This window comes from Carassius carassius, chromosome 5, assembly GCF_963082965.1.
Source record: "Carassius carassius chromosome 5, fCarCar2.1, whole genome shotgun sequence".
NCBI classification, from domain to species: domain Eukaryota; kingdom Metazoa; phylum Chordata; class Actinopteri; order Cypriniformes; family Cyprinidae; genus Carassius; species Carassius carassius.
In genome coordinates, this window is record NC_081759.1 from 41,258,336 (window position 1) to 41,280,749 (window position 22,414).

The window sequence follows — 22,414 nt, forward strand, 5'->3', positions numbered from 1 at the left end:
CATTTTATGTTATCTTTGTGGAATGTGTTTTCTTGAGAGCAAAGAGGGAGCAGGGAAATAACATGCAAAGACCCAGGGATCTCCATGGAGCGAAGTATTATGTAGTCTTTTCTCAAATAAGGCAACAACCTCAAAGGGATGAGTCGGCCCAACACGTCAGGTTGTGTTGTTAAGTTTAAAGAGGTCAATGGTAATGTCACAATTCCGAAACCAAAAACTATGATCTTTGTTTGAATTAGACTGCAATTGATATATTAAAATAGTGTTTGCCCTATATTTTTGTATGATGTAATAAATGCATCACAGTTACAAATGGTTTACAAAGATAGTGTTTAATCGGATGCATGGACTCAAAACATATATGAACTGTTGGTTTGCTGAAACATTGTGAAGTAACTTATGTTTTTGCTCTTTCACAGACTGTTTCTGTGGTGGGTTCAGTGGATGGCCCCAGAGGAAGAGGCCAGATGGAAATTGGGTCCCATGACCGCCTGGATGAAGGCGTGTTAAACCAGGAGCTGTCTAATGGGCTTAGCAAACATGCAGCAAATGAAGAAAATAGCTGTGATGAAGATGTCAGAAGCGTGGCCAGGGAGCAACACCAGCACAACTACCACGAGGGTGCTGGGTGTATTTCCCAGACACCACGCTGGGTTCCTGAGCATGCTGGGAAGTCAAATCCTGAATCTCAACAGGCTGCTTGGAGTGGCCAAAATACCAGTACACCAGTAAATGATGTGGATATGGAGGATGCACGAACCCTGGTGGCTTTTTCTGCTTCTGTTGGCTCACTGCCACCTTTCACCAACCGTCAACTTTGTCAGACACCTACAGCTCAGCTGTACGAAAGGTTCAATCAGGAAATGTCTAATGGAGGTGAGGAGGCCAGACAGAAAGGTGTGGATGGTGAGATGTACCCCCCTGAAGATCTAAACACTCTTCAGGCAGCACTGAGCAAGGCCCGTCATGGCCACAAGCCACCTAACTGTGATTGTGATGGCCCAGACTGCCCTGACTACCTGGAGTGGCTGGAGAAGCAAATCAAACTGGTGGTTAACTCCCAGGATAAAGGTTCCTGTAAGATTTCGGGTGCTCTTCCACAGCCACATACAGAGCATCGTCATGCCCAATCCCAACCTCAGCAATGTGGAGGTAACCCCTCATGTGTGCAAAACACAAATCCACATCCCCATGTTAACCAGCCTTCTGCTCCTAGACCCTTTGGCCCACAAGCACCTATTCCCTGCTCCCCAAGTGTTCTGTCCATAGCCAAGGAAAGAAATGTTAGCTTGCAAACAGCAATTGCAATTGAGGCTCTAACCCAGTTATCTGCCGCTGACCCACAAACTGCAAATCACCATCAGCATCTCCCAACCTCCTACCCGCAGAGTATGCCACAAGTGGTCTCTTCATCACCTGGTCCTCTTTTGTCCTCCTCTGCTATGCCACAGTCCATCCCTCTGGTACATTATCATCAAAAGGAGCTGCCATGGGATCAGCAGAGACCTCAGTCTCAGGGTGAGGCCCCTGAACCAAACATTTTGTCTAGCCCATCTAACTATTCTTCGACATACCCATCCTCCAAGTCCCCATTTGCAACCAAACTCCAACCCCAGCAGTGGAACCAGGGGACAGATGGAAGCTGCGAGAAAAGCTCCCCACAGAACCCATGGATGATGATGAACACTGATTCCCAGCCTCGTTTTGTTAACCCATCCCAAGAAGGTAGAGACCCAGTGTCCGAGCTAAAACAGCTCCTCGAAAGCACCGGCACAAAGTATACCAACTCAGCCTTCAAGTTCCCACTCCCTCACCCCAGCATGCAGGATGGTCACAAGAGCAGCTTTACTGTGATGCCTCACATCAAGCAGGAGGTGGATGCAAAGGAGTACCTGGCCTCAGGGTGTGCAGTCGTGGGCCAAGAGGGGTTGGTAAATGGCCAGCTGCAGTTCCAGGGTCAGCAGTTTTCCCCTTCCATTAGGCACTCAACTCAGGCAGCACTACAGCAGCACCTTCATCATAAACGTAACCTCTTCTCTAATGCCCCTGCCTTCAGTCCATTAGCTCCCATGGCTTGTCAGAACCTCCGTAAGTGGTGGCCACAGACTATGCCAGAGGGTCCTGTAACCATCAAACAGGAGCACAAAGAACCCAAAAAGAAAAAGAGTGCTCAGAGTTCTCCTCTTCTCAAGCAGTCAGGGGGTGGGCTTTTTGGTCCACTGGGCACACCTCTTCCAAAACCCAAACCGATTGTTATCAAGAAGCATAAACAGAAAGCTTCCCAACCATCTTTCCTCCCACAGAAGCAGATTATAGTATCAAAACCTCCCCTCGTTTCCCCAGGATGTGCAACATTCTTATCTCAAGTTGCTCCATCTCCACTAGGCATGGAAGCTGGGCTACCCCCCTCTCAGGTGGCTGAGAGCCACCCAGCTCCAGCTCAATCTCAGGAATCCATTTTGAATAGCAGTAGTGCACCTATCTCTGAAAATGCTCTTTCTTGTTTAACCCCTGTGTCATTCCCAGCACCATCCACCCAGAAGGTGACAGCCTGCTCAGGCCCAGCTGGGTTAAATGATAGCACCCCAACAACCAGTATCACACCTCAAACCTCTACAACACAGCAGACTCCTTCTCTGGCTGGCCTCAGTAACCTAGATCCAAAATTCGAAGAACTTATTCGCCAGTTTGAGGAGGAGTTTGGGGACACCATTTCCTCAGCTTCTGCAGCAGAGACCCCAGAGAATGACCCTGCTCAGCCAGCGGTGACCGAGTCAAAACCAAACTCAGGACAAACCAGACCCGAGTCACCATCCCCAAAGCAGCCAAATAACTACCCTCCTTTTCCCACAAATGAGCCCATGGATGAATGTCAAAAGGACGTTGCTGAAAGACTGAACATAAACATGCCATGGCCATCTGAGGAGCTTTGTACTATCAAACAGGAAAGTGAGGAATGTGAGGTAGACGTGAAACCATCTGGGCAGCCCCTGCCTGTAGCTCAGGATGCATTTCTGGAGCAACAGCACCCCTTCATCACACCTTTCTCCCCTCCGGCTAAACGTATAAAGATTGAGTCATCTGGTGGGGTGATGGTGGTCTCCACAACTGCATGTTTGTCTGCAGACAGAGAAAGGGCAGACTTGAATACTCCCACCAAGGATATCTTTCCCTCCTCCCCTTCACTTAATGGTTTTCTTGAGTCACCATTGCGCTACTTGGACACTCCCACCAAGAACCTGCTGGACACACCTGGGAAAGATAACCAACCTGAGTTTCCCACCTGTGACTGCGTAGGTAAGTGAGAGAATTCGATCCAGCAAAATATACTGAAGGGCAAGATCATTCATATTCTCAAACAGAATATAAAAGTACAAAAAAATTACAACATTTAAAATTTTGAGGCAGTACAGTACAGTGGCTCCAAACCATGATTCTGGAGGCCCCCCCAACACTGCATGTTTTCCATGTCTCCTTAATCAAACATATCTACTTCAGTTCATCAGCTCATTAGTAGAGCCTCCAAGACCTGAAATGGATGTGTCAGACATGCCAGGAACGTGGTTGAGAACCACTGGTATAGTACATCACACCACCCCAAATCCCCTCACATTCTACTCATCATGAGAACATGAGACCCACTTAGCTAACTCACGTAGCATTTTTTAAAGCAATTTTTTATTTTTATTTTTTTGCGTTTTGTCAAAAAAGTGCGATTCACAGGGAAAAATTAATATAGACTATTAATTATTAATATGGGATTAATATAGACTAAATTGACCATCAGAGTTCCATTCAGGAATCCCCAAGTGTTTCTCTTTCTGCAACAACACATATCTCAAGGTATTGTTGGGCAATGTTCGAGAATGCACGCTCTATCAGGGGCCCATGCATTGCATTGCAGTCTGTTCTCTGTGCCTCTTGCAGAGGAACAATGGATTTGAAGAAAGGAGCCCCATTGTAATTCTTTGGACCAGTGCAGTGCACCGCCTTCAGTCTATGTTCAGACTGTCAGTACAGTGAGTACAGCTAGTTTCTGCAAAGGAGGCATTCACAATGAAGAGAGTCTGCTCATATATCATATGATATACTGTTGCCTGATATCAAAGAAGGGAGGGAATAGGGAGGACAGGGTGAGAAGAAATGGACTGCAACCTCTCAGCTTGGGCCTCGGATCTCGGTTTTGGTTCAGTGTGTGAAATTCGCATTATACATATGATATATAAATATCAATATTCTTCTGCATTAAGTAAATGTGCATTTAAGGATAGTTAAAGTTTGACCTGGGCAACACTTGTTGAAGCCTGTCTGTTGCTAAGAGCAAAGGACAATAGAAGCAAGGTTTCCATAGTGAATCCTTATAGCACTCTGTCAACACCACAGGGAACACCCAGTGCAATCTGATACTTACTGCAAACCTGCAGCTAATGTAGTACCTTCAGTAGTCTTTATATAGATTCTGCCATGTTAGAATATTTTTTGAATACTTTCTCTCTTTACCTGTCATACTTTTTGCTTCTCTATGTAAAGCACTCATTTGTTTTCCCCATGCTTTTAGCTATTCTTACATCTATCGTTGGTGTTTTACCCTGCTGAGTAAGCAGGTAGTAAGCAGCCACTAGATGTTTTTCTCCTCACAAACACTTTTTTTGTTAGACTTTTATATAGGATGTTCCCACAAATAATTTCCTGACTTTAGTCACGCCTTTATCCCTTTATACACCCTGAGTGGAATGTGACCTTAGATTGCCTCTTTCCCAGACAAGCTCTCTGTCCCATTCTCTCTCTTGCTCACCCACACATGACTGACTCATACTATCATTCTAATGGCATTACACATTAGCGGTCTAAACTGTTAATATAATTTGGATTATTAGCCTTTATTGTACAAGAGCATGTCCATCCTCTAACCTGCTTTCCCTCTCTCTCTCCCTTAGATCAAGTCCTAGAAAAGGATGAGGGTCCATATTACAATCATTTGGGATCTGGGCGAGACATGGCTTCGGTCAGACAACTGATGGAAGAGAGGTGAGAGACAACCGTCAGATGTCTGAATTTTTGTTTCGGATATTATTCCATAATGTCACCTTCTTCACAGCTCTTGATGTGGTCAAACATAGCCTGCAGGGCCATGTGGGATCCTAATTTTAAAATCCATATTTGGTAACTTTATTTTGACGGTCCCTTTTGACCATTCTGTTGATGATAGTCTCATTAGATCTGATTAATATCTGATTGATTGACATTCTACTGACCCTTAAGTAACTTTTCCCGGGTTCAAATCCCGGACGAGCCCCCAAAATCTGTTACAGGTCCCTGGCAGTCGGGAAGACAGTAAGCAGTAATAAACTTGACATTAAATGAGAAAGAGAGACAAGACTACTCTTAACCCCACCACTCTACTAATAGTCTACTTACATTCAAATGAGAGTTAGTAGAAATAGGTGCAATTTTACTTAGTCAACTGAATGTGTTAAAGGGACCATCAAAATAAAGTGAAACCCAAGATTTAATTAAGCCAGGCAAAATCACAAAAACTACATTAAAAACCGAAGTGTGTTCCTATTGGATTCTTTCCTGATCTTCTATTAGAACGGTATAATTAGCTGGAGAAACTATTTTGAATGTTGCACTTAAAGGTCAGCTAGCTTTTTCTGTAGCAGTCGCATTTCTGTTTTGTCTTTTTATTTTTATTTTTTGTAACGTGTTACCAAAAAAGTAACTGGAAGAAGAATATTCTTATCAATCAGACAAACTGAAGTGAAAATCCATTTATAGATACAACTATAATTTATACTGTTTGAAACAGTTTTAAACTTCAAAAGTCACAGAGGACTACTACTACCCCCACGCGATTTGTTTTAAGAGTTCCCTAGTGACCCTGTCATTGTTCTGCAAGAGTTGTTTGGAAGCTCTGGCAGTTGGATCCTGGCAACAGATTCTTAACCAGCTGAGGATAAGCATCTCTCTTTCCTGCCATTTGCTCTCCCTTCACCCCCTCCTCCCACCTTCCTTCTCTATGATCTTGTCCCCAGGGAATTCCTGACCCAGAATCCAACAGGAGTAACAGGAAATATGGGCATCAGCAGATCCACACAGGGGAGAGACAGGGAGACAATCAATACAAGGGCAAGAGATAAAACATGTAGAGTATATTAAAGAAGTTGGAGGTGAAGTGACGAAAAGGGTTAAAAATTTAAGCAACGAGTATCCTGTAGTTTATTTATTTTACACAAGTGCACAAGTACACAAGTGCTGTCATGCAGGGTGTATTTGCGACTATGGACCACAAAAGAGTCAATTTTTCAATAAATAATCTTTCCATTTGAAGTATGGTTTGTTAGGAGAACAATATTTGGCCGAGATACAACTATTTGAAAATCTGGAATCAGGGACACATAAATGCTTTTACTCAAGTTAATTTACCGTATATTAGAATTCTTGAAAACTTTATTAACTAATATTTTAATGGTCCTGTAGAGGAATATGAAAAGCTCCACATGGTGTTGACCCCCTGTCCCCTTTGTTGACCCATTTGGACTGAGCATCTCCACCTTTGCTGACCTCTGGTACACTTGTCCACTCTCGTTGCTTTATTTGAGAGCTGATTGAGGGCATAGTAGCTGTATTTCTAAAGCCAGAGTCATCTCCTCTGAGATAAGGGGGAGCTGGTGGGTAGAGGAAGAACCTTCCCTTTGTTTGTCCGTCAGACAGTGACTATAGCCTCCTTAAGCCTAAGCCTGACCCTTTTGTGACCTTTGACCTCATAGCCCACCCCCGTGTCTCTTTGAAGCTTCTCTTTCTAGACTGTGTAGTTACAACTGAACAGTATTTATATTTAGCACATACTGCTGTCATGCTCGTGCACTGTTTCAAATACTTTATTGAGGTAACGGATTACTGTTCTACATTTCTTATGGATATTTTCAAATGATAATTATTTTGAAACATGTAAAGCAGGCAGGGTTAACCTTACAGTAGAACTCAACACTAATTACTGTCAGACTTTCAGAATCATTCGTCACTTGAATTACGATTATACAAATGTAATTTAAAGTGCATCTTTTTACTGAGATTTTTGAAGTTAAATACAGATTAAAATCATAACAAGATATAGTTTAATAGCTATGATGCTGTTTTTTTTATATTATTAAATTTTGCTTAGCTATGACAGGAAACATTGGCATCTAACACTGCTTTCAAAAAAATGTAATCTTAAAATAAAGCAAATTTCAAACAATTATCAAAGAATGTGTCCTATTCTGTGTCCTAAACATTGATGTCTCATATTTTAGAGCAGTCAATGCAATTTGGGTAACAAATCTGTGTATGTGTGGAAAATTTTTCCGAAATTATTCCGATTTACCTACTTTGTACTCATTAACATTTTCATAACCAACTGTAAAAAATTACACTTTTTTTCTCAGCAGCTGCAACAGATCACAGTTGCATTATTTTAATTAAATAAAATGTATTTAATTACGTTATTCCGTTAACTAGTTACTCCCCAACTTGTGTGTAAACTTTAGAACTGAGTATCACAAAATGTATTACATGCATGTGGAACTGTTCAATAAATACATTGATGTATCACAATATCATAATTCCACCATTAATAAAAGTTAACCAGACTCAAACTGCTTAAATCCTTTGTTTTGATATCTACATGCATGCAACCAAGTCTTGACTAAGTATAAAGTGACTTAAATGTGTTTTCGCACTGTAATTGGAGTTTGTCACTCAACATCTGTGAACTCTTTATGGCAGGTATGGGGAGAAGGGCGAAGCCATTCGTATTGAGAGGGTGGTTTACACCGGGAAAGAAGGAAAGAGCTCTCAGGGATGTCCCATCGCTAAGTGGGTAAGTGTGCAAAATAAAAAAATTAAGAAAACTTTGGGTTGGGTTGAGCCAAGTGGGCATGTTTCTTAACACACAGAGTGCACTGTATTTAATTTACAACACCACAGCAGTCAAAAAGGTCTCTTTGACTGATTACTGGTTACTTAACATTGTGAGTTCTGCTTTGCTGCTATAAACACACCTACAGCTCAACATCTGTTATATCCCTGTATAAATACTGACTGTCTGTCTCTCTAGGTGATTCGTCGCAGCAGTGACAAGGAGAAATTGTTATGCGTCGTAAAGCAACGGCCTGGGCACCACTGTGCCAATACTGTTATTGTTGTTGTCATCTTGTGCTGGGAAGGTGTGCCCCGTGCTCTGGGAGATAAACTCTACAAAGAAATAACAGAAACCCTCATCAAATACGGCAACCCCACCAGCCGTCGCTGTGGACTCAATGACGAGTGAGTTTCCAACACAGCTCGTATGTTTTTGACTGATATTTTTGAACAGATGATATGTTGATGACTGTAATGTTGGACTTAATGTGGGTCATATATATATATATATATATATATATATATATGTATGTGGCTGGTCACATGCATCAGGTGGAGTTGTTTTTGTTACTTGCATTTAGGTTGCATTTTTAAGATTTTTCAGAGTTTAAGTATGAAATAATAGTTTGTGTAAGTCACATTTTTGACATATTGCAAAGGTCCTACTTCATATAAATTACATTTAATCACACACTTTACACAAGCGTAATCATATGTGCTCCCTATAAGTATCTTTCATAAGACTTATGAAAGCTCCCAATGCTTGTATCTAATGTATTGTTCTCGCAAAGCATGATTTATAGTAAAAAAAAAGGATGTCATCTATTGTAATCATATTAAATTCATGGTGGATGCCTTTTGCAGTCGAACCTGTGCGTGCCAAGGGAAGGACTCGGAAACCTGTGGAGCTTCCTTCTCTTTTGGCTGCTCCTGGAGCATGTACTTCAATGGATGCAAGTATGCTCGAAGCAAAACCCCTCGCAAATTCAGACTGCATGGAGAGCACCCCGAAGAGGTTAGTTTTACATAAAAATGTACAAGCCTAATAAAAATATCTAAGGTAATTTTACATCACCCTTGTTTTGCTGTATTATAATTGTATTAAATTATATATAATAAAAGTTTAAATGCGTTCAAAAATGAATGGAATAATTTTACAACTGCATTTCTCTTTAAATATAATTACACTCATTTTGCATTTCATTTGAAGCTGTTGATTTTGAACTGGCAGATGAACTTGCAACTTGTTAATTAAATAACTTATGGTCACGTGTTACTTTTATAAGACTTTAAGCTGTGAAATGAACTGGACGATTTTGAGTTATTCCCAAACTTTGGCTATGTAACCAATAGCCCTTTACCGTTCACGATGGTTTAAGTAAACTTACCGTAAAACTTCAAATAATAGCCCGGGCTTCTATTTACCCAAATCGCCGAACTGCACCGGCTTGTATTTGAGACAGGCGTCTATAAGAGACAGGCCTTTAATTTAGTGTTGAGATGTTCAAGCATGACAGTAGGAGGTTACAACATTATATTACGTTTTATTTAGAATTAATTTGGAATGTGTTTAACAAATAATTTAGTGAAAGAAATGTCTAAGATTATTGGCAGCATAAAAAACGAAACGATGTGACAGCAATGGGCAGAACAATAGAAGTTACCGCTAAAATCCATCGAGCATATGAACTTGTTTCCCGAAACATATCAACAAGAAAGAATGAAGGCTACCCTGTAAAACAACTGCAATCATGTGAAAGAAAATTACTCTATTCATCACTATCATCATCCCCGCGATCCTCAATTACAAGTTCATTGGCGAATTCCTCCTCCACGTCGCTCTCCTCCACTTCTCTCTCTCCAGCCTCCGCTAACTCTGCCTGCCTTGCTTGCACTAACAGCTCTCGCCCAGATGCGCACGGCTCTCCCTCTTTGAAACAATGGATAAGGTGATCCTCACTTCCATCAGAAGCTACTGTCAGGCCACATACCTAAGGATAACATCCCGAAGTCAATGAAATATATTATCTCCTCTTTCTCCCTCGCACACACACACGCGCACGCGCGCGCAAGCATACCTTAAAGGAATTTTTCAGCCGCTCCGTATCCAGCTTTTCCCACGCTTGAAACAGACCAGGCCTCTATTTGAGACCGGCCTTTATTTACCCAAACCTGTCGTCACACCAGGCGTTTAAAAGAGACAGGCGTCTATTTGGGACTCGGCTATTATTTGAAGTTTTACGGTATTTAATTTATTTTTTCCATGATGGTTTAAGTAAACTTATTTAATTTATTTTTTCCATACAGGAAGACAATCTCAGGGATAACTTCCAAAACTTGGCCACACATGTGGCCCCTGTGTATAAGAGACTGGCTCCCCAGGCCTACAGTAACCAGGTTTGTTTTATTAGAAATTTCACGCTATACCGAATGGTACACTGTTTATGCCATTCATTAACATTAAACCAAACCAATTTTCTGCTAATTATGGACCTTGTAGCTTTGGTGGGATTTCAGGTGATCAAGAAGTTTTTCTTTATTCGTATACAGTGAATTATGCTATCAGGAAGGGTTACAGAAACTGAATTAGTAATTTGTTTATTTTAAATAATTATTGCATTTTTCTGTTATTTAGTGTTTAAATGAGAAGATTGCTTCAGATTGTCGGTTGGGTTTGAAGGAAGGACGGCCGTTTTCAGGAGTCACTGCATGCATGGATTTCTGTGCCCATGCTCACAAAGACCAGCATAACCTCCACAATGGCTGCACAGTGGTATGTTAATTATCATTTATGATTGTATGTATTTGTGCAAATAATGTTTGTAGGTTAGGCTTTTGCATCATCATATAAATTTTTTAAAGTGCCCCAATTATGAATTTTATTTTTTGTTTACAAGCTGTTTTAATGATGTCTTTACGTGGTAGAAACACTAATTTAGCATTACGTGAGGACTGTGATGTTCATTCATGTTTATTTAGCATTAAAACTACTAAAAAAACAGGAAGGGATGATCAGAACTGAGGTGTTTTATACAGTGATCTGACTTTATTGTCTGAATTTGAAGTACACATTCGTACCGAACCGAAAGAGCTGTACTGATCATGTGCCGTTAAAGGCTTCACTTTTCAAATTTAGATATGTGTTTGTGTGCCATAGGCAGTAGGATATTTACCCTATATATGGGCCTTATTAGCTGGCCTTACACTGCCTAATTTCATTACTTCCAGGTGTGCACTCTTACGAAAGAGGACAATCGCAGAGTGGGCACACTCCCAGAAGACGAGCAGCTGCATGTGCTTCCGCTATACAAGATCTCTTCAACCGATGAATTCGGAAGTGAGGAGAACCAGCGTCTCAAAATGCAGACAGGAGCCATCCAGGTGCTCAATAACTTCCGCCGACAGGTTAGAAAACTTCCAGAACCTGCTAAATCCTGCCGACAGCGTCGGTTGGAGGCCAAAAAGGCTGCGTCGGAGAAGAAAAACAGGAAATTGCAACTTGCAGAAACCCCAGAGAAGACTGTCAAGATGGAGATGCACCACATGGAGTCACCCCACCCTCAGCAAGGCAATAAAGGTCAGTTTTGAGATATCAGTTTATCTCTATATGCATAAACCAGCTCATGTAAAATTCGAAAAAGGTAGTTAAATTAATGACTGTTTAAAGTAAAGTAGTACTACCCTCAAAATACACATTTACTACATATTTTTTTCTTCTTTGTCTGTTATCTAGCTATTCCAAAACAAGAGGTGAAACCAACCATTAAAAAAGAGCCTGTCGACCGCTTCCAGCCCTTCAATGGAGCCATACGTGGCTACCCAGCACTAGGAAACGACAAGACACGCTCTGATCCCCGCAGCATGAACAGTTCATTCTCATTCCCTGGTAACTATGCAAGAGGTCACATCCAAACCAATGGCCAACCTCCTGCGCAGAGCCCCATCAATGGCTTTCACCCCAACCTCCAAGAAATACGCTATGGTTATTACAACTACCCTCCCAGTGCACTTTTTCCTCCTGAGCTCTTGGGATATAATAATGGAGCCTGGCCAAAAGCTGGAGAAGCCTCTGCTGCACCATTTGACCAGAAGCCAGATGTTCAGAGTCTCCAAGCCAAGCTGGCACAGGCCTATACCAGCCGCCCACAGCAACAAATGGCTGATGCATCCATTCAAGGGTTCCCACACCCTTCAGAGTTTTCCCAGTCTCCTGTTCCACCCAGTCGTACTCCATCCCTGGAGCAGACACACCGCTCTACGCCCATCATCAAGCAGGAGCCCATGGATGTGCCACTGTATGATGGGAGATTGGATGGGCAAGCTCAAAGCTGCCCCTCCACTCCCAGTACCACACCAAAACCCGAAGGCTGGCCTGGGCACAAACCAAACGGTAGCATTATCCCTAAAGGCTGGGATGGAAATATCAGACCAGGTCCGACCAATTCGCCTTTCACTCCGGACAAGCAGAGGCTCCACCAGCAACATGAACACCCTCAGTATCTACAGCAGCAACAATGGAATTCCTATTCCTGCCCTAACACTCCAATGTCATCCCCTTCCCCTTCTCCGTCCCCATCCCTGAAAGCAGGTCCATCACCTGCACCTTCTCCACACCTGTCCACCCCAAGACAGTGGGGTAGCCCTTCCCCTAGTCCCCAACCTAAAGCGTGGGGTCCTTACGGACCCATGTGTTATGGCACTGGTGGCATAAGGCAAGGCAGTCCTGCTGGTGCTTTCCCCGATAAAATGCTCTCCCAAGCAGGTGAGAATTGTGGCTCTGCACCTTTGGGACTCCAGGAGAAAGCCTGGAAATCTAGTGGTGGATTGGCAGCAGGGAACACACCATCTCCTGCTCCTGAGGGACGCTTGTTTCCCGATGCGCTGCAAAAGTCAGATAATCAGGCGTGTTGGGACAGTGAGGCAGAGACCCAGAGTGAACGTGACCCCAAGGAGGAAGAGGAGTGGTCAGACAGCGAACACAACTTCTTGGACCCCAACATTGGCGGAGTAGCAGTTGCCCCCACTCACGGCTCAATCCTGATCGAATGCGCCCGGCGGGAGCTTCATGCCACCACGCCACTCAAAAAGCCTGACCGCTCACACCCGAGCCGCATATCCCTGGTCTTCTACCAGCACAAGAACCTGAACCAGCCGTGCCACGGTCTGGCTTTGTGGGAGTCCAAAATGAAACTCCTAGCCGAGCGAGCGCAACAGCGGCAACAAGAAGCAGCTCTTTTGGGTCTCTCACAGGAAGACATTAAGGCCTATGGGAAAAAACGCAAGTGGGCGGCTGGATCGGCGAGCCCATCCACTGGACAAGCCAAGGACAAACGAGAGGGTGTAGTGACACGGATGGCGCCCACACAGCATACCACCACCATGGTCACAGTTTCACCCTACCCATCCACACACCTCACTGGTCCTTACAGTCGATTCGTGTGAACTCTTGTAGACTGTCGCCCCCTGGAGCCAGAGATGGGAATAGAAATGATAAGCTGGCTCCTTTACCATTTGCTTCCCCTCTTCTAGCTCCAACAGCTCTCTCAGGCCACCAGGGAGGGAGAATAGAAGACGGGGCACTTTTTTCACTTTTTTTTTTCTTTTACCTCAAATTTTGACAGTAGTTTGGGAACACCCCAAATGGACATGCTGTCAATGGTGCTCTTGCTCTCTCCAACGTGGGATGGATTTCCATAGCTACCCCTCCCTAAGTGAATTTGATTATTCTAATTATTATTGCTCTATTATCAATATTATTACAATTGCTATTGTTACTGTCAACGTTGATATTACAGGTATTGTTATTATATTATGAAGATTAATATTTTTTATTTGAATGTTATTGTTTTTTCATCATTGTTGTTAATATTATGATTTTTTTTCTGCCCTCTCTTGACTAAGAGGAACCTCCTTTCTTCGTTCTCGCTTGTTCATTATGAACATGAGAAGAAGCTAATCAGCATTTTTGTTGCGCTTTTTGCCTCTCCCACCCCCACCAACCTCTCTTTACTGATGAAGCGCCTTCACATCATTGCAAGTCACATTTCTCTGACTGCATAAGGCATCTTAGTCACTGAACATGTGACCAAGAAAGAGAGGACCAGACACCAACTTGGGCCTTTCTGTTTGGTGCCACTCTGATGAAATCTGTAAAGTTTCTCATCCCTTCAAATGGTGCTTATTTTCAGTCTCAAGTGTCTCTAACTTTGCCCTCACAATACAGAGACAGGTGCAGGACCTGGGTGCTTTTAAGCAGCAGATGTCAGTCTTGGTTCAGCCTTCCATTGTGTCACCTGATTGGTGCTGATTCATTTGCCTGCAATTTCATTGGCCATTATTCACTGCCCATTTTACATGTTCAGACTAAGGTGCTGATAGTGCTAGCAAAAAATCCACCTTAATCGAACCGCCCTTAAGAGCTGCAGATAACCCACAGTGGGTCTTAAGCATACGATTTCCACAATCCAGACTTGGCTCAAACAGGGAATTCCAAAATTTGTATTGGCTTGGAATTCTGCTCGATTCACCTAGATGTGTTCAGATTGACTGTAGAATGTAGAGTTGAGACTTTGAACTGCAGTAGGTAAGAAATTGATAAAAAAAAAAACCTTGCTGCAAAATTGCCATTACAGATGAGTATCTATAGATTTGTAACATCAGCGTATCTGGTTGGTTTTAGACACGCACCACCGGCGCCGTGTAAACTGAACACGTCTTCCATATCCTGATTTATCTGTTGTTACCCATTTGTGATGATGAATCAGATATTTTATGACCCACTGCTGGTTACACCCGGTTACACCCACCAGCCTAACGGACAGAGCACATTTTTTGGAGTTGGTGCTACTATGAGTCTTTATGCTCCTGTAAAGTTGCCCTCTCGTTACAAGCAGCCCTCCTCTCTCTTTTTGCCCAGAGACATCACCTATACCTGGAATTCATGGTGCTGAATGGAAATGCATACGGTTTTGGCTCAGTAGTTTGTGCGGATGCATGCATAACTACATAATGCACGTGTGTGTGTGTGTGTGTGTGTGCATATGTGTATGGATTCCTAAACTGGTTAGAATGTATGTGAATGCCTGTCTGTGAGCTACATACAGAGAGCAATGCAGGGCTGCTGCTGGTTTACACAGGGCTGTAAGATGCTTGACACTCACAGAGAAGATCCTGGTGCTCATTAAGTGGTCCTAAAGCTCTTTACCTCATGTTGTACAGACACTGGTCCCAGTCACAACATGCTACAAACACACGGGCGCTACAGACTGCAGGCTTGCTGCCTACATCCACGTTCATACCTACTTTTTTATTCTTATTTATTATATGATGATGATTATTGTTATTGTGATTTGCTTGTGATTTTATTTTTGATGATTTTTATTTTTATTTTTGGTTTGTTTTGTTTGTTCATTTTAGAGAAATTGTAAATATCGAAGAGAAGATTTTATAAAAGCACTTTTAATCTTGATTTTAATGAGGAAAAAAAAAATAAGAACGGATTATTGACAACTTGAAACCTAGTTTGTGTTTTAATGGAATTTTATTGGGAGAGATAGAAATGTAAATAGGTAAATATTTAGGTAAGATTATTTAACTGGTGAGGGATGATGGCCTAATCATGAATGATTCCTGAATTTTTTTTTCAGTTGTCTGTATGTCAAGCCGTCAACAACAGACCACAAAGCAGGATGTTTTGTCCGTCTACTCAAGATACTGCTGTCCTTCCTTTCATGAGTACTGTACTTACACCAATACCTCTGTGCTACCATCATCACCGGCTTCCTTCCCCTGCATCTGATCCACGTCTAGAAACCAGAAACTAATGGAGAACAAAGAAACTAATGTGAACTTGTTGAATAATGCGGTTCGCAAGCATTCAGGACTCGCTTTTTTTCTGTTTTGTAATGAAAGGGAGTGAAAAAAAATTGGCCATAGAACCGAAAAGATTATCTTGTGACAGCTTTCAGTTCAAAACTCTCGGTAGATCATGTTATGCGTATTACTTTTGTTTATTTGATTAAATATTGAGTGGGGCGAGTCTTACAGAGATCTGAGTCTGCACTGACATTATATTATCCTGATTGTCACTTGTTCTTGGAGATGTGAGATATACCCCTATGTTTAAAAAGATGGGTTTCAAGACCGTTCTTGAAGCCCGGTGCAGTTATATTCACCCTAAATGGCTTTTGAACCATGGTGCTACCCCATAGAGTTCACTGTGGAAAGACTCTTGGCAAACAGTTCTTTGGGCTCTTAAATTGATACGTGAACTAGTTTTGAGAGGAAACCTATATGGTGCTGATCATTTTTAAACCTTTTTATGTAGTTATTTCTGAAATGACATTTCTGATGATCGCGATTTAAAAAAAAAAAAAAAAAAAAAGATAAAAAGCACTCCATTTGATCCAGTTTCCATTTTTAGGTACTTGAAGAGCATGATGGCAGGCAGAGGATTAGGTACTTGTGCTTTTGATGTGAATAGACTGTTAATTCAATATTCTGGTGCTACTGTACCTGAACTGCCCAGAGAAACCTTTTTACCCATTTTTGTCATATTATTGGATATTCTTCTTCTTCTTTCTTTACTCACATCTACCTTTTGGCCACGGTGTCACACAAACACACACAAACACAAGACTCTCACATACACACACACTACTCTGCCCCTCTATCAGCACTCACTGTTAAAGAGTATCAATCATGCCCAGTTTTAAACATCAAAAGGACAAAATGTCTAAAGAAGAAAAAAAAGAAAGACAAAACTGGCAGCTACATTCCTTTGAGTAAAAGATTGTTCTTGGTTCTATTTTTCATGTTGAGTATGCAGTATGTAAAAAGTGTTCTCTTTTGTTTGGTCTCTCTCCTTGTAGCTGTATGGTGTATTATGTGAATACATAGTGTATGTGGGAAAAGCCACAATACTGTTTTATGTTCGAAACTAAGAAAAACAAATAAAAATCAAAAATATCAAGGAAGTTTGTGGTAGCATTTACTCATTTATTGAACCTACTTTCTGCCAGATTACCAATCCTGACTTCATTCTCTTCATCACAGAAGACTACAGATTAGTTTTCCATGACACATTAATTGTAAGACTAACATTAAAACCAGTCAGTTTTAACCTGAAATGACTAAAAGCCTATCCAGGACTGCATCATTTTATTAAATAAATAATATTTGTTTTTTATTAGAAATCGCAACGAGTTGTATTTTGCTGCAAGCCCACACGATGGCAACAGATTTCTATGTAAGTACATCTATGTGAACACAGCCCAGTGTTGTGGATCATTTTATCAAGTTGTCTCGGTTTAAATGATTATAGGATCTCTTTCCTGGAATAAAAACTACATATAGATTATTAAAGCTGTATAAAACAATTAGATCTAACAATTTTCAATCTCATAAAAATGCCTGATTTTTTATTTTATTTTATTTTTTTCGATTTTCCTACAAAAAAATATATATATATTTTAAAACTAGTGTGACAATTCCCCACAGCCTCAGTTATATTTTTTTTAAACAAGTCTGAATATACCATGGTCTGTATTAGGGCTGTAGCTATTGAGTATTTTAGTATTCGAGTATTCTACCAAAAATTCCATCGAGTAATCCGATAAAATGTGTTTTTCCTTAAAGTGCAAGAGAAAATAAGACTCCTGGGTCTCTTAAAATTAACAACTAAGTTTCCTTTTTTTATACAAAAATATTTATTTTTTTAAATGCATAGAATGCAATGCATGCATCAAAAATAAACATTTAATTATTACCCATTGTTTCTCAGTCTGTACTTGTACTGTGAACAATGACAATAAAGTTGACAGATGAATTAAGTGTATTTAAGTGCCATTCAGTTGGGGTTTTAAATAAAGCATTTTCTGAGATGCACATTAAACACATAAAACTTTAATTTAATGTATCTTTTAATTATTGAAAATTAACTTAACTTTTTGGTAAACAAAGGGGATTTACTATAAAAAAAAAAACATGGAAGAAATGTTGTGTGATTAAACCTTAAAAAAAACTTCTTCTTTTTTTGGTAGAAGGCTATGTACATTCTGCTGAACAAGTCTTTAACCGGACTTTTTTTTTTTTTTTAATTATGATGTCATTGCTGCTGTTGTAATAATACAATGTAATTTACTCACTAGCAGATTTGCAATAATTATTTGTATTCATTATAAGAGGTATACCAAAGTGTTGTGAAAAGGTTCTAACAATTAATTTTGAGGAACTACCAATTTAAAACTCTAGAGGACTGAATCATTACAGAATACCAGTAATGACCCATACAGAATCTATCCATCCATATATATATATATATATATAACTTTACTCAGCTGTGTGTGCTTTTACCTTTTATCTGTGGTTCAGCACTCTCGCCTAGAAAACCTATCTCTTTCTGACGAAAATTATCGTTTGTTTACACTGTAAAACTGGAAATTACTGACGAGAGCGAGTGCCTTCCAAAAACCCAGAATAATGACCAGCACCAGGAATAAAAGCCCAAGGGAAATTGGGCTAGTTGTCATTTTTTACCACACTTTCTGAATAGCAGACCAGATTCAGCTTCTTCAGGTTGAGGATTTAGCATGGAACTACTAATCTAAAATGTTGAAATGGCATTTAATTGGATGTGAATAATGTTTATGCTTTGAAAGGCTTCTCAGGGCATTCAGTGTGTGCTGTTGCTGTGTAATCCATCTCAAATAGATGGGCAAAATTACACCTGAACAAATTGTTCTGAATGAATCTATAGGGAGGTTTTCAATAGTGCTTGTGTTCTGTATCATAGATGTCAGATGTGTACTGAGGCAGAGAAAGAGTTTTTCTTTCTGCCATTACCATTGACACTTACCATAGTTACTGAACTGAAATTAATGAACACCTAAAATGACTTATAAAAGCTAAATAATGTAAAATTAGGCAAAAACGTGTTTTCTAAAAAGTCTGAAAACTATTTTCTTTATCAATTACTTCCCAGGTGAAAAAAAAGTGTTTCCATAAAGAGCTTTATTTTCACGCATGCACTCATTTTATGCTTAATACACTAAAAATGAAGATAATAAGATCATCTAAGTGTACGTCGTGTGCTATTTTGGGACACCATGAATATTAACTAAAATGTGCTTTTAACATACTTTTAACAACAACAAAAAAAGTATTTAGTTTCCACTTGTAACTCAAAGAATAAGGCAAGCTTTCTCACTTAAGTTAACTCAACTAGCAACCGACAACTGACTTTAGTTCACCTAATGAATAAAAGTCACTCTGTTGAGCTTTAAAAGATCTGTCAGATAAACCAAAAATGTATTAGCATTTAGCAATGATAAACCGATAATGATAAACATAAACTCTTTTCAGGTTCATGTTCAAAGCCTACTTCATAATAATCCAACTGTTTCAGTGAGATAAAGAAATTAACTTAATATTTTCAAGATGCAAAACATGCTGGGAACTTGTGCAATATTGCTCGATGTAAAATCACTGTTCAGAAGACTCAATTTGAAAAGTTTAAAGTTAAATAATGATGACATATTAAAAAGATCAAAATGATGCATTTTCTTAATTACTGTGGAAAGGGCATTCACATCTTAAATTCACAAGGTTATGGTGGCTATATATTGCAAGCAAGAAAATTGATTTCTGGGTCAAATTCAGCTGTATGAAGAGGCAATGCAGAGAAGATACAGATTTTTACAATGAACTGGCCATAAACATGTCATTATGATTATTTCTGTGGGCTTTGCAAATGCTTTTAATAGACTTATTTCTGTATGAGGATCCTTACAGTTGATAATGAGCATGAAAGCATCGTTATTGTGCTGTAAGTGACTCATGCTCTTTATTCCTGGAATCAAATATGAGAGATGATAGGTATACTGAAGTCACAAGATATGATTTAATATAGCTAAGAATGACAAACAGACCGGAATATACTGAAAGATGCTCAGGATTTAAAAACGTTTTTTTTCCTTCTTCCTTCCTTCTTCCTTCATCCCTTCCTTCCTCCCTTCCTTCTTTCCTTCCTTCCTTCTTCCTTCCTTCCTTCACAAGCTGTGCATCAGTTTTTCGATCCTCTTTCAAACACATTGACAGATGTTGTATTGCACTATGAAATGTATGAAAACAGCTGCATAAATGTATGCTTGCATACTTCATGGAAAAAAATCACAGTAACCGCTTTGAAGATCAGATCACAAATGGGGATGAATTGCAGGCAAAATAAAATGTCATTTCATCTTTGCCAAAAAATCAAGGAAGATCTGGAGGGAAGTGTTGGAATATAAATTGCTGTGCATAATGCGTCATATCTTGATTCAAGCTTGCTTAGAATGATGACAATTTCTGAGAATGTTTTCATGCATATCTTATTTATTTTTTTGTTGGCAGAGACAAAACATTGAGTATATATTATGCATGTGTGTTGCTATCTTATCTATCTATATCTACAGTACATACATGCATACATACACAGTATATACAGTACAACAATGATAATAGTAAGAAATTATGGCTCTGAAGGATCATGTGACATTGAAGATGCTGCTTAAAGATAGATAGATATGGGTATAATTTTTTGTACATTTGTGTAGGCTAAGATTGGATTGCAGAAGGTGATGTCATAATCATTATTTAAGGCTTGTTTTAAACTAGCTCATTTTCATGCTTCTGGCTTATTTTAGTAAACTCAGAATGAAAGTTCTATCATCATTTATTCACCTTCATCATGTTCCAGCACGCTCGTGTCTTTTCGAAAGTAGACTGAACAACAGTTTATAATGAGGACGGAAGCAACATAATTGTGTTTCGAATGACTCCTACACTATATTTTCTGTAATGTAGTAGTTTATCTAGCAGTTTTCTCTCTAAAGAACATAGGGTGCCTTTTATGCTTTATAAAATGTAAAGGGACATCAGTTTGTACCCTGTTTATGGAAAGTGGCGCAGATAATATTTAATCTTTTATAAATTATTTCTTATGAAATGGTCATGAACTGAGAAAACAAAATTCCCTTGAGCTTTTAAAATATAAGAGGTCACTGTGCTATTAGTCTCGTGTAGCCAGAGCTTCAATCTAACGGCTGATGGTCTGGGATCCATTGGCCAACCCCCGCGCATGAGGCCGTTTGACTGACATGTCAAACAACCAATCACAGTTCGTTTGGTTCAGCGTCACATCTCAAGGCGTGAAAATGTCACCACAATAACAGACTTCTGTGTAAAACTCTCAGATGTATTTATAAGATTCTAGGCCGCGGACTTTAATGATTTCAGATACTCTTGAACATCCAGCGTTTAGTTGATCACAGGTGTAAACGCTATGGCTTTCTTCTTTCGTGAGGGGTTTGGCAGCACATCATCTTTGTTTCCAGGCAGAACGTTAAAGAACGTGACACACACGTCTCCCAGAAATCCTGTACAATTCAACCGATCTGATGACGACTTCGACACTCGTGAAGCGTTTCTTCGGTCTTGACTTGTCAGAAAGACTCGGTGATGTTCATAAAAACATCAAACAGATGGCACGTGGGATTGTTTGCCATAAAACATTAAATATGAAGCGAGAGACAAAGTCCAGTTTAAGACAGATTCACAAAGGGTCATCTGAACTGTGAAATAGACTGCCAGAAAATGACTGACTTTTCTTTTTTGGTTCTCTTGGTTATGTTTCATAAAGAAACTTTATCCTAAAAATGCAGTGTAAGATCTAAATTTAATGTGGATCACATAGTTAATCTTGAACTTTCCTACATTTGATTGCAGACTTGTATCTGAGCTAATCAGAGCAGTGAGAGCTCTTTTTGACAGATATGTAAAATAACTGCAGTTTCTCACCATTTCATCTCATCTTCATCTTCATCTTAGAGAAACATTTAAAGGAAAGAAAGAGATCCAGTCTTCTTTGTGATTAAACCTTTAATGATGAAAATCACTTGATACATATGAAATGTTTTTGACTCATATTCTCCTGAATTATCTCAATGCAACTACTTTTTTTTAAATCATGAATTCCCGTGCAATGCTTTTAACAGTGAATGAGTGAGTGAGCTAAGATGCAAGCAGCTACAAATTTAATATTTAACAGTTTTATGATAGAAATGTAAAATCATCAGTAGTAATATTTTTGTTAAGTTCTGCCGATTTGAATTATAAAGATAAGATTGGTTTCATCACTCAGATAAGACACATTTCAAGGTATTCTGTTTGTAATATAATGCATACTCTTATTTATATGTCATAACACAAATATTAGTCTGAACTGCATTTAGCAGGGCTACTCATCAATGGTAAAAATAAAGACCTTGAATTAGTTTGCTGAAAAGCCGTTTGGCTGATTGGTCAAGGGACATAAGCATGTGAGAGGAAAGGTCAGATGTCCACAATGTGATTTGAATCAGGTTTTAGATTGACATTTTGAGCTTTTCAACACAGCTATTTAATGCAGAAAAATGCACCGTGCAAGAGGAGTGGTTTAAAATCAATAAAAGGAAATAAATTATATTGGTTGGTT

The 22,414-nt window shown here is 39.9% G+C and overlaps 1 protein-coding gene across 4 annotated transcripts in view; it reads left to right on the forward strand.

Annotated features, from left to right (window-relative positions):
• Positions 1-13,444, forward strand: part of LOC132141629 (methylcytosine dioxygenase TET3-like) — a 41,132-nt gene extending 27,688 nt beyond the window's left edge. For all 4 annotated transcript variants that reach the window (XM_059551316.1, XM_059551317.1, XM_059551318.1 and 1 more), the window contains 9 exons: positions 420-3,297; positions 4,938-5,028; positions 7,768-7,861; positions 8,099-8,307; positions 8,767-8,917; positions 10,210-10,299; positions 10,538-10,675; positions 11,131-11,479; positions 11,636-13,444. In XM_059551316.1, the coding sequence (XP_059407299.1) occupies positions 420-3,297; positions 4,938-5,028; positions 7,768-7,861; positions 8,099-8,307; positions 8,767-8,917; positions 10,210-10,299; positions 10,538-10,675; positions 11,131-11,479; positions 11,636-13,344 (5,709 nt within the window). In that variant the 3' untranslated portion in view covers positions 13,345-13,444. The remainder of the gene's footprint in view (positions 1-419; positions 3,298-4,937; positions 5,029-7,767; positions 7,862-8,098; positions 8,308-8,766; positions 8,918-10,209; positions 10,300-10,537; positions 10,676-11,130; positions 11,480-11,635) is intronic.
• Positions 13,445-22,414: the final 8,970 nt, after the last annotated feature.